At 36.8% G+C, this 15,570-nt stretch overlaps 2 protein-coding genes across 2 annotated transcripts; one reads left to right on the forward strand and one right to left on the reverse strand.

Annotated features, from left to right (window-relative positions):
* The first annotated feature begins 5,930 nt into the window (after window positions 1-5,930).
* On the forward strand, window positions 5,931-9,997 carry LOC130748155 (uncharacterized). The gene is made up of 2 exons (XM_057601316.1): window positions 5,931-6,348; window positions 9,447-9,997. Exons 1-2 carry the CDS (start codon window positions 6,075-6,077, stop codon window positions 9,644-9,646), a joined length of 474 nt encoding a protein of 157 aa, XP_057457299.1. The 5' UTR covers window positions 5,931-6,074; the 3' UTR covers window positions 9,647-9,997.
* A 676-nt stretch (window positions 9,998-10,673) lies between these two features.
* Window positions 10,674-11,678, reverse strand: LOC130749596 (fasciclin-like arabinogalactan protein 14). The gene has a single exon (XM_057602973.1). It carries the CDS (start codon window positions 11,676-11,678, stop codon window positions 10,674-10,676), a length of 1,005 nt encoding a protein of 334 aa, XP_057458956.1.
* Window positions 11,679-15,570: the final 3,892 nt, after the last annotated feature.

A 15,570-nucleotide genomic window follows, 5' to 3' on the forward strand; every position in this document is an offset into this window, starting at 1 on the left:
CTAATGAATCCAGCTTCCAGTAACTTATTTGTTTCCACCTTTACTGCCTCTGCCTTTTCTTCGCCCATCTTTCTCTTGAACTGAACAATAGGTTTTGCCCCGGGATTTAAAGCCAATTTGTGACATATAAATTCCGGATCGATTCCTGGTAGATCCCTTGCACTCCATGCAAACAAATCCATATTCTCAGATAACAACTTTACTAACCTGTTTTCCTGACTTATAGTTAAATTAACACCAACTTTCAACTTTCGCTCACCAATCTGGATCGCCTTAGTTTCCTCTTCTGATTTCATCTTGTACTCAATGAATCCTTCTCGAGGATCCAAAATAATATCTGACTGTTCTATATCCACCTCATAGACTCGATGCCCCTCTTTCACTGCCTTCTTTCCCATGTGTCCATACTGCTTGAAACTTTCTGAATAACATTTTCGAGCAACCATTTGATCAGCCTTTAAAACTCCAACTCCTCCTTTGCTCAATGGATACTTCGCTGTTAAGTGTCTTGTAGAAATGATCGCTCCCAATCTGTTCAGTGATGGTCTCCCAATGAGTACATTGTACGACGAAGTACATTTTACTACCAAAAACTTAATAGCAAATGTCTCCGCATTCTTCCCTTCTCCAAAGACAGTTTTCAATTCCACATACCCTCGAACAAATACTTTTTCTCCAGAAAAACCCACCAAAGAACCATCATAAGGCAACAAATCAGATTCATTTAGCCCCAACTTTTCAAAAGCGTCACCATAAATCAAATCCGCCGAGCTTCCTTGATCCAGAAGTACCCTCTCAATTTCATAATCAGCAATCCTCAGCATTACAACAATTGGATCGTCTTCGTGAGGTTGTACTCCCTCAAAATCTCGCACAGTAAACGTTATATCGGGTTGATTGGTTGCCCAACTTCCCCAATCGTTAGAATAAACAGCATTAATGGAATGGACGTACCTCTTACGAGCTGAATTAGTCATTCCTCCACCGCGGAATCCACCAAAGATGGAATGAATCCGCCCCTTCGCTTTCCCTTCTGATTGTCTGTTTTGTCCTTCACTCTCAATCTCTTTTCCGTCTTCGGTGCGCCTGGTTGAAGTTCCTGCTTCATCTGAATTGCTTCGCCCTTCAAGCTGTTTAATACACCCAGCCTTTATCAACTTATCAATCTCCTTCTTCAAAGTAAAACAATCATCAGTATTATGTCCCGAGATCCTATAATATTCACACCACTTCTTCTTATCCACATAACCCGTTGACGGCTTTGGCTGTCGCGGGAAACGGATAACGTTCGCCTCCAAACACGCGTGTAAAGCTTCAGTCAAATTAACCGCCAACGGCACTGCACGATCATTTTGATTCCGGGTCCACGTCATTGAATGTCCTGGCCCACGCATCCCATACGGCTGAGCACGATTTTTGAAATTAGAACGGTTATCAAATCGACTGTCATAACGGTTGCGATTGTTATACCCTGCGTTGCCACGTTCGGTCCATCCCTTCGAATATTGATCTGCAACCGCTCCCTTCTTCGCCTCAAACTGCTGCCTCTGCCCTGTAACCGCTGCATTCGGGCGGTTGTTCTTGATCTGATCGCTCTGCTCCTCCCTGATGTATCCTTGTACCCTTTCGCGTAAATGCGCCATCGTCTCCACAGGTTTTCTACTCAAGTTACTGTTCAAACCACCCCGGCTTCAAGCCCAATTCAAAAGCTGCAATGCAAATTTCCGACATTTTATCCTCCAAATGGACAGATAATTGATTGAACCGCCCCATGTAAGACTGTAAAGTCTCATTTGGTCCTTGACGAACATTGAATAATGTCGCCGGAGTTACTTTTTGTGCACGACTGGTAGAAAACTGAGACAAAAATTTTGTAGATAATTCCGTGAAATTGACAATTGACCTTGACGGTAGAGTTGTAAACCAAATCATCGCCGACTTCTTAAAAGTTGATGGTAACATTTTGCACTTCAACGCGTCTGATGCGCCTACAATGACCATTTTCGTGTTGAAATACACTAAATGGTCCTTTGGATCTGAGTCGCCATAGTAAGAATCAAGCTTCAACGTCTTCAAATTGTCTGGAACGGCGGTGTTCGCTATTTCTTTTGTAAAAGGTTGAAAGTCCACCACCGTCTCAGCCATTCTTCGATCGCCCTCTCGTAAACCCTGAGTCTGATTGAGATCAGTAAGTTGATTTTGCAACTGTTGATTATGTTGACGAAGTTCATTGAGATCGTCCATGATCCGCTGAAGAGCATCGGGAGGAACATCATTTTGTTGAACATGATTCCTCTCTCCGTTCGCCCCGGATCGAGTCACCATCGCGGTGAAAAACGAAGCCTAGGAAAGTATCCTTCGGCACCACGGTGGGCGCCAATGTTCCGGTATAGAACCACAGACTAAGGCTAACCAGTTTAGAGAGCAAGCGAAAGTAAACAAAGTGAGTAAAAATGCGTGAAATGATAGGTCTCTGCCGCTTGGGCGGTCCTCTTTTATTTATAGCTTGGGTTTTGATCCGGTTGGATCATGGGTTTCCCGGCTCATTTGATACATGATTTGATCAGCCCAGTTACTAATACATTGATCCGCCCATACCAGACCAATAACAATATGCCAATATATCCTCTTTCGATTTATAAAATTAAAGCAAACATGATATCATTGAGGACAACGTACTTCCGACACGTGTTTGTTTAGCTTGTCATTTGACACTGGTTAATTAAAGTGGTTAATTAAAGGGACAATGAGTGTTGAGGGAATTGGGGCCGCTGTTGTTGAATTACAATTTAGGCTTAATTGTACTTTTGGTCCCTGATGTTTGACCTTTGTGCAATTTTGATCCCCTTTGTTTTAATTGCGCGATTTTAGTCCCCTTTGTTCCAATTTGTGACAATTGGGTCCTGTCGTTAGCCTTCCATCTAATTGCTAACGGCAGTTGCTATTTTCACCCCCCTCTTTTGCTATCTGTACCACCTAAACTAAATTAAAAATTATTATTATTCTTTTATTTTATTTTTATATTTGTATCTACAATGTAAAATAAAAAATAAAACACCTTCTTCCTAAATCCCTTTATTCTCCTCCCACTCATCTTCTTTTTCTCTCCTCCACCCAGATCCACCAAACCAAAACCGCTGCCAAAACGCCACCGCCGCCCACAACGCACCGCAAACCCCGACCAGATTTATTATCTCCCTCACCCTCATCCACCCAACCCGACTCCAAGAGCATGAGAGAGGGAGAGAGGATCCCGATTTGGAAGACGGGGATTACCACCACCACCCGCATCAGCAGCAGCAGTGGGAGGAAGCGGTGAAGCAGGTGCAGGGGATCAAAAAGTGAACGCGATTTGAGCGACTTAGGGTTTGGTGAATTGGGGAAATAGTGGAACAGGGGGATTTGTAGGAGTTTAGCCCAGATCTGGGTTTGGGTGAGTTGGGAAAATGGAAAAGGTGAATAGGAAGAAAAACAATATGATTAGGTTACCTTGTAGTTGTTGTTGGTCATGGGATGATGAAGGGAGGTTAAGGTCAGGTTCGCGAGCAGGAGGGCGACGCTTGAGGCGGGGGAGGAAGGGGACCGGAGAGAAGGTGGCGATTTGATGATGAGTGGCGATTTGATGATGAACTCTCTCTCTCTCTCTGAAACAAAGATGATGATGATGAAATTGAAATGGTTACTTTGAATCTGTCATCAACCATGCACACTGAGATTTGACGGAAAATTACACTTAAAACATGTGTTTGAACTGGGTTTGTTCAAGGTTCCAGATCTGGGTTTGTTGATGATGATGGATGAATACATGAATTGATGATGTAGATGATGATGTTGGGAGATGATGTTGTTTAGAGATGATGATGAAGAATCATTTAGGTTTTTTTTTTTTTTAAATTACTGAAAATATTTTTATTATTTAAAATAGTAAAATCCAAGTCATATGTATGTGTAAGCTAACGGCGTCACGGATTTAACTGAGATTTGACGGAAAACCCCAATTGTCACAAATTGGAACAAAGGGGACTAAAATCGCACAATTAAAATAAAGGGATCAAAATTGCACAAAGGTCAAATATCAGGGACCAAAAATGCAATTAAGCCTACAATTTATTAATAATGTAGGCAAATGATTGAACGAGGGGCACTGTACCATAAAGAAGGCCACGTCCACGTTTTCTCTTAGCAATCTTTATCTTGGGACCTGGTTATAGAGTACTGGTTGTTTGCCACCATGGATTTATTGCATGATGTGTCTTTGATGAGAAGCCTCCTTCGGACTTATTCCATGTGTGTATGCAATTTTTATCGTAAACATTGGGGACATGCTTGATAGGAACTGCGATACAAGGATCAATCATACTCTGGGCGAAGGCAATTAATACGTGTGTACGTGGATTATTTAGCTAAGGGTGGGGCTCGTCAGGTTATAGAGTTTGTGATTATTAAGAATTCCTAGGTGATATTTTCTGAGCAGATTCGATAGGAACGGTTATATATCCCGTGACTTAGTTGTCTTGGAGTTATTTTTCCTGTAATTGTTCTTTTCTTCGCCGTTTGTTTAATTGCCCTTTTGTACGTACGTACCCAATATAAATGAAGAACCAATTCAAATTATAATAATATAGTAATTAGCATAAATTAAAAATAGGTCATTAGTAAAAAATGTGTCATGCTATTCGCTTGAGTCATGAGTTGTATATTATTGGATTTACAACTGATGATTTAAAAGTCTCATTATGTATTAGACTTTTAAATAAGCTTACAAGCTACTAGTTTTTTAAAACAAGTTGTAATGATGCTTGATTTCTTTAATCTTTCTCTTTGGAGGTGGTGGGTGGTGGGTTTATTCTATTGGGAGGCTTTGCTGATGCTACTGGAATGTTGTTACACTTGTTTCCTTTGTTTTTCTTCGTTTTTTCTTTTTTCTCCCTATTATTGTATTGAGTTGAAGTACCCCTTATACTTCATATCAATATAATTCTTTGTTTATTAAAAAAAAATTGTAATGAACCTTAAAAAGTAACCTACATCATGGCCGTCAAAAATAGAAAAAAACCTACATCAGGCCGATATGTAAGAATAGACCATGCTTTAAAAGGTCCAGCTCTGCCCATTTAGAAAGTAATTCCTGTAATAATAATTAATCTGCAATTTATATGATTCAATAGTAGTATGACTTAATAGCACTTTTGATTCCTCACTTATCATGATCTAGTAGTTTTGGTCCCTCATAGAATTTATTAGCCTACAACATCTCTCAATCTCTCATGTTTACTAGCTAATTATTGCAGTTTTGGTTTTTCGTCAACTTCTATCCAATTTTTGATGATTTTTAATTAAAAAATCAATTAGAAAAAAACTAGAAACCACAAAATTGTGAATTAGAAAACATAAAAATGTTATCCAAGCTTTATTTTTAATTGATTTTTTTAATTAAAAACTAATAAATATTGGATGAAAGTTGACAAAAAATCAAAACTGCAAGAGTTAGTAAACGTAAGGGACATTATAGGCTAATAAATTCCAGCGACCAGAACTGTAAAATCGTAATAAATGAAGGATAAAAATGTTATTAAACCTAGTACTAGTATTTAACAGAATTTTGTAAGACACGAGTTAAAGTATTATTAGATAAGGACTATAGTGAAAGTTTAATTAATTAGTAGTTTAGCGTACATTTGAACAAAATAAAGTAATTGGTGTGTTGTAGTTCCTTAATTAGTGTCGACGGTAAACACCAAAGTGATTGTTAATCTTATAATATGAGTACTAGTAATAATTAAGTTTTTGGTGGGCATTAGCAGCATATATCCGTGTAGAATACTAATAAAGAAAGAAATGTGAGGAATTTAAATGAAATAAATAGGGCAATATAATAGCAATAATTAGGCATCACGTGTCGGTGATATGAGTTTGTTTAAATAGCAGCACATAAATCTGAATTAAGTAGCAGCAGCTAGAGTGAGCCAAAGAAACAAGAGGAGAAGAGAGGAGGTAGAAGAATACATACAGTTTTTCAAACTCTAAACATAAGCCTCTTCAATTCCTCATCTCTCTCTTATATATCAGTATTGATGCAGCAGCACTGCAGCAGAAAAGAGAAGAGTAATAAGAGGACTAGACTAGGAGCGGCACTGGCCGGGTCAAAAAGAGGACGAAGGGTGCGGGTGCCACAACCACTACGGCAGAGGAGGAGGACGACGACTACGAGAAGGAGGAAGACAAGCAGTAAGAGAGGAATAAAGCTAGTAGTCAAACATAAATTGATGAGTATCTGGCAAAACATGGTTTTTCCTGTCCGGCGTGTCTGGCTCACTCTCTCTTCTCGCCTCAAATCCTCCAAAAACGGTTCGTTCCTTTCTTTCATTCTTCTAGCTATCCTATATATATAAATTAAATTCATTCATCACTTCATTTTTCCATGTTTCATATTCATATTCTATCTATCTATCTATATGCGCGCAAAAAACTCTTTTTAATTCACTCCCATGCTCTGCTACAGTGCTACTCCATCTCAAGTATATATTCATGCCATTTTCTCCATTTCTTAATTCCACCGTCTCACTTGCTAATCTATATGCTTAATTTTTTATCTGATATATATTATTTAATTTTATATCCAAACTTGCTCTCAGTCTGGGCCTGAATCTTCTTCTTCTACAACAAATTAAAATCAAATGTTCAATTCGCTAGCTTCTTCCCTTCCTTTAAATGGGCTTTACTAGTCTAGCTAGCTAGCTAGATGTTGATTGGTTTTTTTGAGAGAGGCGATGCGCAATCTAAATAATGGTAAGTTATTAGATGGATGGATATGGGTCACTTATCAGATACCACCCCTGTCCGTGTGTGTATGTCCATACATTCATATTCACATTGCTTTCTGTTATCAATTAAAGGGTCCATTACTTTACTTAAATTAATCTTCCAGACTTCCACTTAACATAAAACTAACCACATAAATTCTACCTCTATACTATACCCGCATAATAATATTCATACCTTTAATTCTACCTGCATCACACGCCTTTTTACCTTCCTTTCACCCAATTTGCCAACTCAAGTTTTTCCCAATAATATAATATGCCACTAGTAATTATATTTAATACTTTCTCTATTCCATATAAAAATTGTTGTTTAAAGTTATGGTATATATAAAGAATAACATGCTAGTTTTTTCATTCACCAAAAAAAAATAAGATACTAAAAATTATTATTACTACTATTTGACTACTTATTTATCCTTTTTTTAGAAACAGGGAATATAGTAAATACTCAATAAAGAAAGAAGAATTGTGGGTTTTTTTTAATAGAAGAATTGTGGTTAGTCAATATAAAATGTGGTAATTAAATAAGATGATCAGTTAATGATATAGATGGAAAACTGAAAAAAAAGGCATTAAATAAAAAAGAGTAAAGTACACTCACCCCTCTCAAGGTTTGTTAGAATTACACTCCACCCCATTCTTGTCTAAAATCTACACCCCACCCCATTTTATATAGATGCAAATTTAGTGACGAAAAATATTCTTCATTAATAATTAGTTATTATTTAAATTGTTAATCAATAATTTCAAAAAATATTTTCAATATAATCCAATAAATTTAAAAATGAAAACATCACAGTCCTCCTCATTCTCTCAATCGCGGTCTTCCTCCATAAATTCACAATGCAAATTCTGCAATAGCACACCCGACCGGTTTACAAACCATATCTCGAACATAGGGAAACATGCTTGTGTTTTCATATTTGGTAATAATTCAATTTTAATAAAAATAATCTCTTTATACCTCAAATTTTGAAAATTGGATTGTAGACCCAAAAAGCAAGACAAATGGGTGAAGAAAATAGAGAAACAAAATTAAGAAATATGAAGTGGATCAGAGGTTATTAGAACCCAACGATGCGGTGGAGCACCGTTTTTAACAAAATCCAACGACATCTTAAACCAACAGAGCGTTCGCTCGCAACTTAAAGGGGGTGAAGTTCACAAGAAGTAGTTGAACAGGTAGCTTTGGGAATGTGCGATTCACGTTCTGTGGTTCAGGTCGCAACAAAACTTTGATGCATGGTGGTGCCATGGGGTTTCACATTCTGGGACAGTGGCCGTCGTGTTAAAGGGAGCAAAGGCTTGGTGGTGACCGTTTGTGGTGAGAAATATAATTTGGAGACAGATGGGACGTGGACTTAACAGACAGAGTGAATTGTTTTTTTAAATTTAATTCAGTAAAATTATTTTCATAAATTAATGTATGATAGTGTATATGCATTAAACTTATTTAAATTTTAACTAATTAGTAATTATTTTTTATTAGTGACGAATTTGTTTTCGTCACTAAATTTTTCCTTTATAAAAAATGGGGTGGAGTGTAGATTTAAAAAAAGAATGGGGTGGAGTGTCATTCTTGCAAATCTTGAGGGGGGTGAGTGTATTTTACTCAATAAAAAACAACAAATTTTATGAAAGGCGCTAGTACATGCTACTTGTGCGTGCGTGGTAACTACTAACTGACCTAACTTTTTTTTTGAGCCATGGCACTGAAAGAAAGATGAGGAGGATCCACATCGTTTTCTGTGCAACTTTATTTATGCCGCCCCACCTAGTCACCTACTTTAGTGGCGGCTCAAAAATAACATCACACTATATTGTTACATCATTTTGCTAAGGTTTCCTCTGTACCACAGTTTTAAGGTTTAGTAACAGGACCAATATCTGCCTCCATTGTTACATCATACTTTCTACAAATATGTAAAACATCCCAACAAGTATCTGGATATCACGAAATCTTATTGTGGGAATGGTTTCAATAGCTTTTAATTGATATCAACATCACTTTTCTCATCATAAAAAGCTATAGCATATTTAATCACCTTAATTTTCACCTTAAGTTAGTCAGAACCTACTCACAAGTTTTTCCCCTGTATTTGATTTTGCCTTTCTAAGAAGATTTTCAAACATACCACTAGTCTTATTAGCTTTAATTTGAGAATCATTTCTTCTCCAAACATGGAAACTTATCCTCTTTGTAAACACACATAACATAATAATAAGATACAGGCATTTCTTTGAATAGATTTGAGCAATGTCCTGATTGTTAAGTGAAAATTAAATGTTATTAGTGGAGGGCTATGTGTTTAGTGTTATTGATGTTAGTGAAGATAATCGGTGCTTAGTAGAGTGATTAAAGTGAGTCATTGTAATTCTTTGATAATTGTAACAATCACTTATCATGCTAAAAGTACATTATATGTGTATGTGATTGATACTGAAATTAATAGAGAGAAATATAAAATAATTCAACTACTAAACACTTCCTCTTACTCTAAATTTCTCTGCTAAGATTTGCACTCGATGTAACTCATCATACTCTACTTTTAAGTGTTAGTTTCTACTTTGATGATACTGTTTTTTTATTGGCACGTACTGACATGAACATTTATGGTGCAGGAGCAGGATTGTTGAAGCTTCAGGATGATGTGCAGACTTGTGAATACTCTGATGTACAAGTGATGTGGGAAATACTACAAAGAACCGAAAGCGAAGTCATAGACAAATGCCATAAGCGCAAGCAACTACCCTTCTGGAGGATTTTTGTATGGTCCAACCACCATGAAGCTTCATCACAATCTGCAATAAAACAAACTTGAAACCAACCAGACACATACAAATTTGATGCTTGTTTGTTTACAAATAATTAAAACTGCTGCATATTCTGCAACAGGCAAGTCACAGTCCTGTTATCTTCCCATTGCTGGCAATTGCATTGCAGAGGCATAGTCCTTGGTTTCTAAAACTAAGTGGAAGACACTGATAATACTGTAGTTGTAAATATGCTAATTTAGTTTGTCAAAAGTCACACACACCCAAGAGCTTTCGGGGAGGCACTACTGCTTCTTTAACAGCAAAGCAATTATGTTTCATGTCTCACTGACTATCAAACTAAACAACTTGGTAAACTCAGAAAATCACTATAGTTAACTGGTTTTTGTTGGTAACAAGATTGTTTCAAGTTTTATCTGTGGGCTTAGAAACTAAGATTATTTCCTGAATGTAAGAACATGAGGAATGGTAGCAACATATATATTCTTTTTAGCATAACTTTTCTCACCTATACACCAACATCTGTCATTGAAGATTCATAAGGAATAGAGACTGCCAAGGGAAGTACTACCCCTCAATTCATTAATAGCATCTATGGAAGAGTTTCTACTTAATTTCTCATAATCAATTTTGACAATCAAAAGTAACTCACATAAACTAATCCCTAAAATTAATTGTCGATTTAGAATCAATTGTAGAAGCATTTCCAAACATGACATTAATTCACTTCATTTTCCTCGTCTCTAACAGCAATCAGCAATGCCTTAAGCTGTTAAGCCCTTCTACATATGTTCTATACAACTCCATACAAAAATTAAACTTAGACATCTTTCCAAATTTTGAGCATAATATATAAGAAGTCCAGCCCAACCTACCTCTATGCTCATCACAGCATAATTAAAGTTGTGTGTGTAGAAGTCATGAAACCAAAATCAATGAGAAGCCAATAATTTTTTTTGATAGCATTGATCACAAACCTGGAATTGCAAATCACCCATCTCTGCCAAAAATTCTCCTACATCAATTGTCCTACTTGCTGAGCTAATAATTCTCACATCAATTAATCATCAATATCTAACAACTCTTATTATTATTATACATCACATACACTGATAAGAAAGTAACAAGAATAGCTAAAGCCCTGTTCACACATAACTTGTTCACCCCTGAATTTGAATTAGGATCCTCTCCTCCATTATCAGCACCACCACCAGGCGAAAGACTTAAATCTGCCGGCGCTTCACTTCCGTCGTCACCCGCATTAGGACCCGGGCCTGAAACCGAACCCGGAGTCGGACTAGGAGGAGACAATGCAGGCGCCGGAACTGGTATTGGAACCGCCACTGGCACAGGTGATACCACCGGAACTGGAACTGGAACTGGTGTGGCTACCGGCACCGGAGACACCACCGGTACAGGTGAAACTACAGGAACGGGCGCGGGTACCGGCACAGGTGATACTACAGGCATCGGAACGGGAATTGGGGTGGCTACCGGAACAGGTGAAACAACCGGTACGGGAGAAGGTGATGGCGCGCCGTCGAGCAGAGCGCGTGGCATGATGACGGTGCTGACCTGCACGATGGAGATATTGTAAGGCTGAGAGAAAACGTCCTTGATCAATTTGGCGCCGGTGGCGTTGGGATCGGAAACGGAGCTGAAAGTGACGGAGCCGGTGCTGAGATCGGTGATCTTCATGAACCCCTGCATCCCCTGAGCTTGGCCGGTGGTCTGAAACAGAGTGGCGACGGTGATAGTCTGGTCACCCATGTTGTGGAATTTCTCGACGTCAAAGTAGTCGAGAATGACATGGATGCTGAGCACCCTCTTGATGACGTCCATTGGCTCGCCGGAGATCGGGGCTAACCCGGCGTTATCGACGGCGAGGAGGGTAACGGTTTCCCTGTTGTTCAGCTCGTCTGCCAGCTTGGTTTGGGTGAGGTAGTTGCTGAAAGTGCTGTAAGAAGGGTATTGAGATAGTAGTTTAGTAATGTCAAAACAAGTGGTGCAAGCAGGGAATATTACTAGTACAACTAGTAGTGAAAAATAGGAGAGCATGGTAGAAGAAGAAACACTCATCTTGTCCAAGATCATAATCAAGATGCATTTGATACTAGTTATATATAAGCACTTTAATTGAGACTAATTCAGATTTGTTGATTTGTTTTGCCAAATTTTTAGGACAATACTTAAAGTTGGATTGATTAATTCAATATGATGATGAGAAAGAAGAGGAGGAGGAGTAAATCGTGGAGCTTTGCTAGGCCATTTCAAGTTTGACAATGTACAAATGCCTCCTACTTAACTGGCTAATTAGTTTTTTTTCTTCTCTTACTTAAAGATGGACCAAGCATGAGTTATTTTACTTTTTATTACGTGTATACTATACAGCAGATTATGGACTTTTGGCAACTTAATTTGATCTACTGCCATTCAATGTGTGAGCCATATATTCAATTATAAATCATGGATTTCTTGATCCTAATTTTTATTAGTGAAAAATAAGATTTGCTGTCATTTTTATAATATATATTTTTGGGTTAAATATATTTTTGGTAGCTATCTTATACCATAAACTAAAATGGTCCCTATGAAAAAGTTCCATAGTTTTTAGCCTTGAAAAACTATACTTTGTTTGATTGAAAATAGTCATTATAGCGTCATAAAACATTTTAAAATAACAGCACACTTGACAATCCTATAAGATGTGGGTTTTCAAGTGTAACTTTCACGGTAACAAAACGTGAAATACCGCACTCAAATCTTTAATTACTCATCTTTTTCAACTTTTAACGTTGATCTCCACTTGTCGAAGGGATAAAAATCATAGCATTGTTTATTGAGTTTCTAAGATGCAATTTTGTTTTTCTGCCGTTTTAAAATGAACTTCAATTTTTTAGCCATAAATCCTCATGATTCAGAAAAGTCACATTGAATTTTAACTAATCCAAGTTAATCTACCTGGGACAAGACTCTCATTTTTGTGTGCCGGTTCTTTTTACCATGTATAAGATTTGAACCCTGAACAATGAGAAGAATCAAAAGGCATTAATTTTCACATATGATAATGTTTTACTTAGAAAAGGGCCATTCGGATCCCAGATTCAATTAGGAAAATGAAATTATTTGAATACACCCCTATAGTAATGAGTAGATACATCATTTATTCTATGAAATGAAAATGTTGTTTTTTGCTTATAATAGTGACAAGAGGGTGTATGTTGTTAGAAATATAATATAAAATCATTTATGTGACTATTATTTAATATTTTAAAATTTTTTAAATAATTGATTGCTTGACATAGTATCATATCGACCTGTTTATTATACACTTCAAGCTTAAGTGAGTTTTTGTGTGAGGATGTGTATTAAAATTATAATGTAAAACAATTCAGGTAGCCCAAGAAGCTAAAATCATCCCATTAAATTCAACTGAAAATCATAATTAAGGCCTAATGCCTACTAATTTCTCAACTAGCTAGTGGCAGATGATTGTGAATTTGATCTTATTGCACTAATTTTTTTAGAAAGAAAAAAATATGTATTAACCACAAGGTTTGGAAATAAAGTTCAAAATGGGATAACGAAGGTAGTTATTACAACAAAAAGATAACCACCAACCAATAAAAAATATCCCCAACAAACCAAGAAGGAAAACCCCGCAAAAACCAACCTACCAAGATTTACGAGAAAAACCAAAGACACCAAAAACCAACCCAAGAACAAATGATCCAAGCTAATTAAAAATCAACCAGAGAAATCCAAAGAACCCAAATTTTCTCTATTTAATTTGATTTGTTATGTGTAATTTTCCTTTGCTTTTATGTTGATTCAATCCTATGATGAAACTATAAATAGTTACTAGTCCATTGTAGATTCATTGACTAGAGGTTCGGGGGAGAGAAGGGAAAATTAAGGTTTAAGTGTGGTGGTTCGTCGGGGAAAATGGTTGAAGAAGGGGTGATGATGGGTGGGAGGAGGAAGAGGAAGAGGAAGAAGAGAGAAAAATGGAGAAACACTAAATTTGATAAAATTTTGAAGAACTAAAACTGATGTGAAAATAACATGTGGACATTTATATTTGACTAAGATTGTCATGTCGACTAGCGATTGGGTAAAAAGTATTTCAAAAATGCTTTATGACATCAAATAAAAAAATTCAGGACTAAAAATTATAATTTTTTTTCATAATAACCATTTTAGATTATGGTGTTACTTTCCCAAAAATCTTATAGCGCATAAGGGCTAAGGGATTCTCTTTCTCCAAAAGAAGGCTCTTTACCAACTCTAGGTAGGTTTCCCCTCCCCTTAGTGAGAGTTCACCTCTTTAGTGAGATCTGCATTCTCCTCCACCCTTCCGCCAATATTCACTTCCTTGATTAGTGACCTTTTTCTTCACCTCCTCCTCCACCTTCTTTTCTCTCTTTTTCCTTCTTCCTAGTTTTCCTTTTATCACCCTCCATCCTCTCCTTTACATATATCTCTCCCGCATCACCTTTTTCCCTCCTCTTTTATTTCACATTCTTACCTTTAACCAGTGGCGGACCTACCACAGGGCTTGGTAGGTCCAATGCCCTGGCTCAAAGTAAAAAAAATACAAATTTCTTTGGACTAGGTAGGTTTTTTGGCCCAAAAAAAAAATTAGAGAAAAGACAAATTTATAAGGAAATGCAAAGTTTAGAGATTAAATCATAAAATTTGCCTAGGCTTCCTAAAATTTCTAGTTCCGCCACTTCCTTTAACCTTTCATCATTGTGGTATCCCTTTGCTCCATCAATGTTTTTCTTCATCTAATGTCTAAACCTCTTGCATGCAAAAAAAGTGTTACTTTGACTGCATTCTTTGATATATGGTGGGTTCCCTTGCATCTAAATATGTCTACAACAGTGGCAAAGTCTGTTAGGCTACGAAATAATAAATATTCCTTTTAGTTAAGCGACAGATCGTATGATTTGCATTTTTGTTTGTGCTATAGCATTGCAGAATCGCTATAGTAGGAGTTTGATTTTTTTTTCTCCTTACACACAGTGTTTTAGGTGTTCTTTTTTTGAAATTGTTGGTTAGTTGACTTTGTAGACACTAATTACTATTGAAATAAAAGGAAACATGGTATGGTAAGATATTGTTTCATTTGTTTTGAAACAGATATTGTTACAGTAGTTTTTGCATATTCATGCTTAAATCCAATGATATCTTTAAATTTATGTTTGTTCTTAAAATTTGTCACATACCTCTTTCGCATCAAGTATTTAATTTTTTTTTGATACATCGAAAAACCTCAAGTATTTAATTTTATAATCGATGTGTTTTCTTACTCTTATTTTTTATGCAAACGACAAAATGAAGAAGAAGAAAAATACAAAAATAAACGACATTGTACTAACCTATCAAAACAGAGACCTTCAACGTATCAACAAGCAAAAACTGACTCATACCCTTCAAAGATCTCTTTAGGATAACTAACTCATGACCCTGACTTACATTATCTCCACACACCAAGGTCTCCTCAACAACTTGTTATTATCTCATAAAATGGCAAAATGCCCACATGCCTATAAAGACCTGGATGTGAAATACTAATAAGCTTCACTGCACATTGAGGATGTGATTGACAAATAACCCTCCTCAAGCACATATTCACATATTGCCAAGAGAAGTTTGTAGCGAACACCTGTAAATCCAAATTTCGCCAAACATCTCTCACATTACCACAATCTCGATCTCAAGTAGTGTAACACGTATTCACTCGCTAACTATATAAAATGTCCACGTGATTATGACATTCTAGAGGTGACACTAATAGACTTCATTGCATCTTGAGAATCTGATAAACAGATAACCTTTTTCAAGCCGAGAGTCTAAACAAGCTTCAAACTATGAGCTATATAAGTATTAATGAAGAATGTACAATGAAAAAAAAAAACCTCAAACCCACCCTCCAACCCTCCATTGACATCTCACTAACATCCTC

This window comes from Lotus japonicus, chromosome 3 (genome assembly GCF_012489685.1).
Source record: "Lotus japonicus ecotype B-129 chromosome 3, LjGifu_v1.2".
Classification (NCBI taxonomy): Eukaryota; Viridiplantae; Streptophyta; class Magnoliopsida; order Fabales; family Fabaceae; genus Lotus; species Lotus japonicus.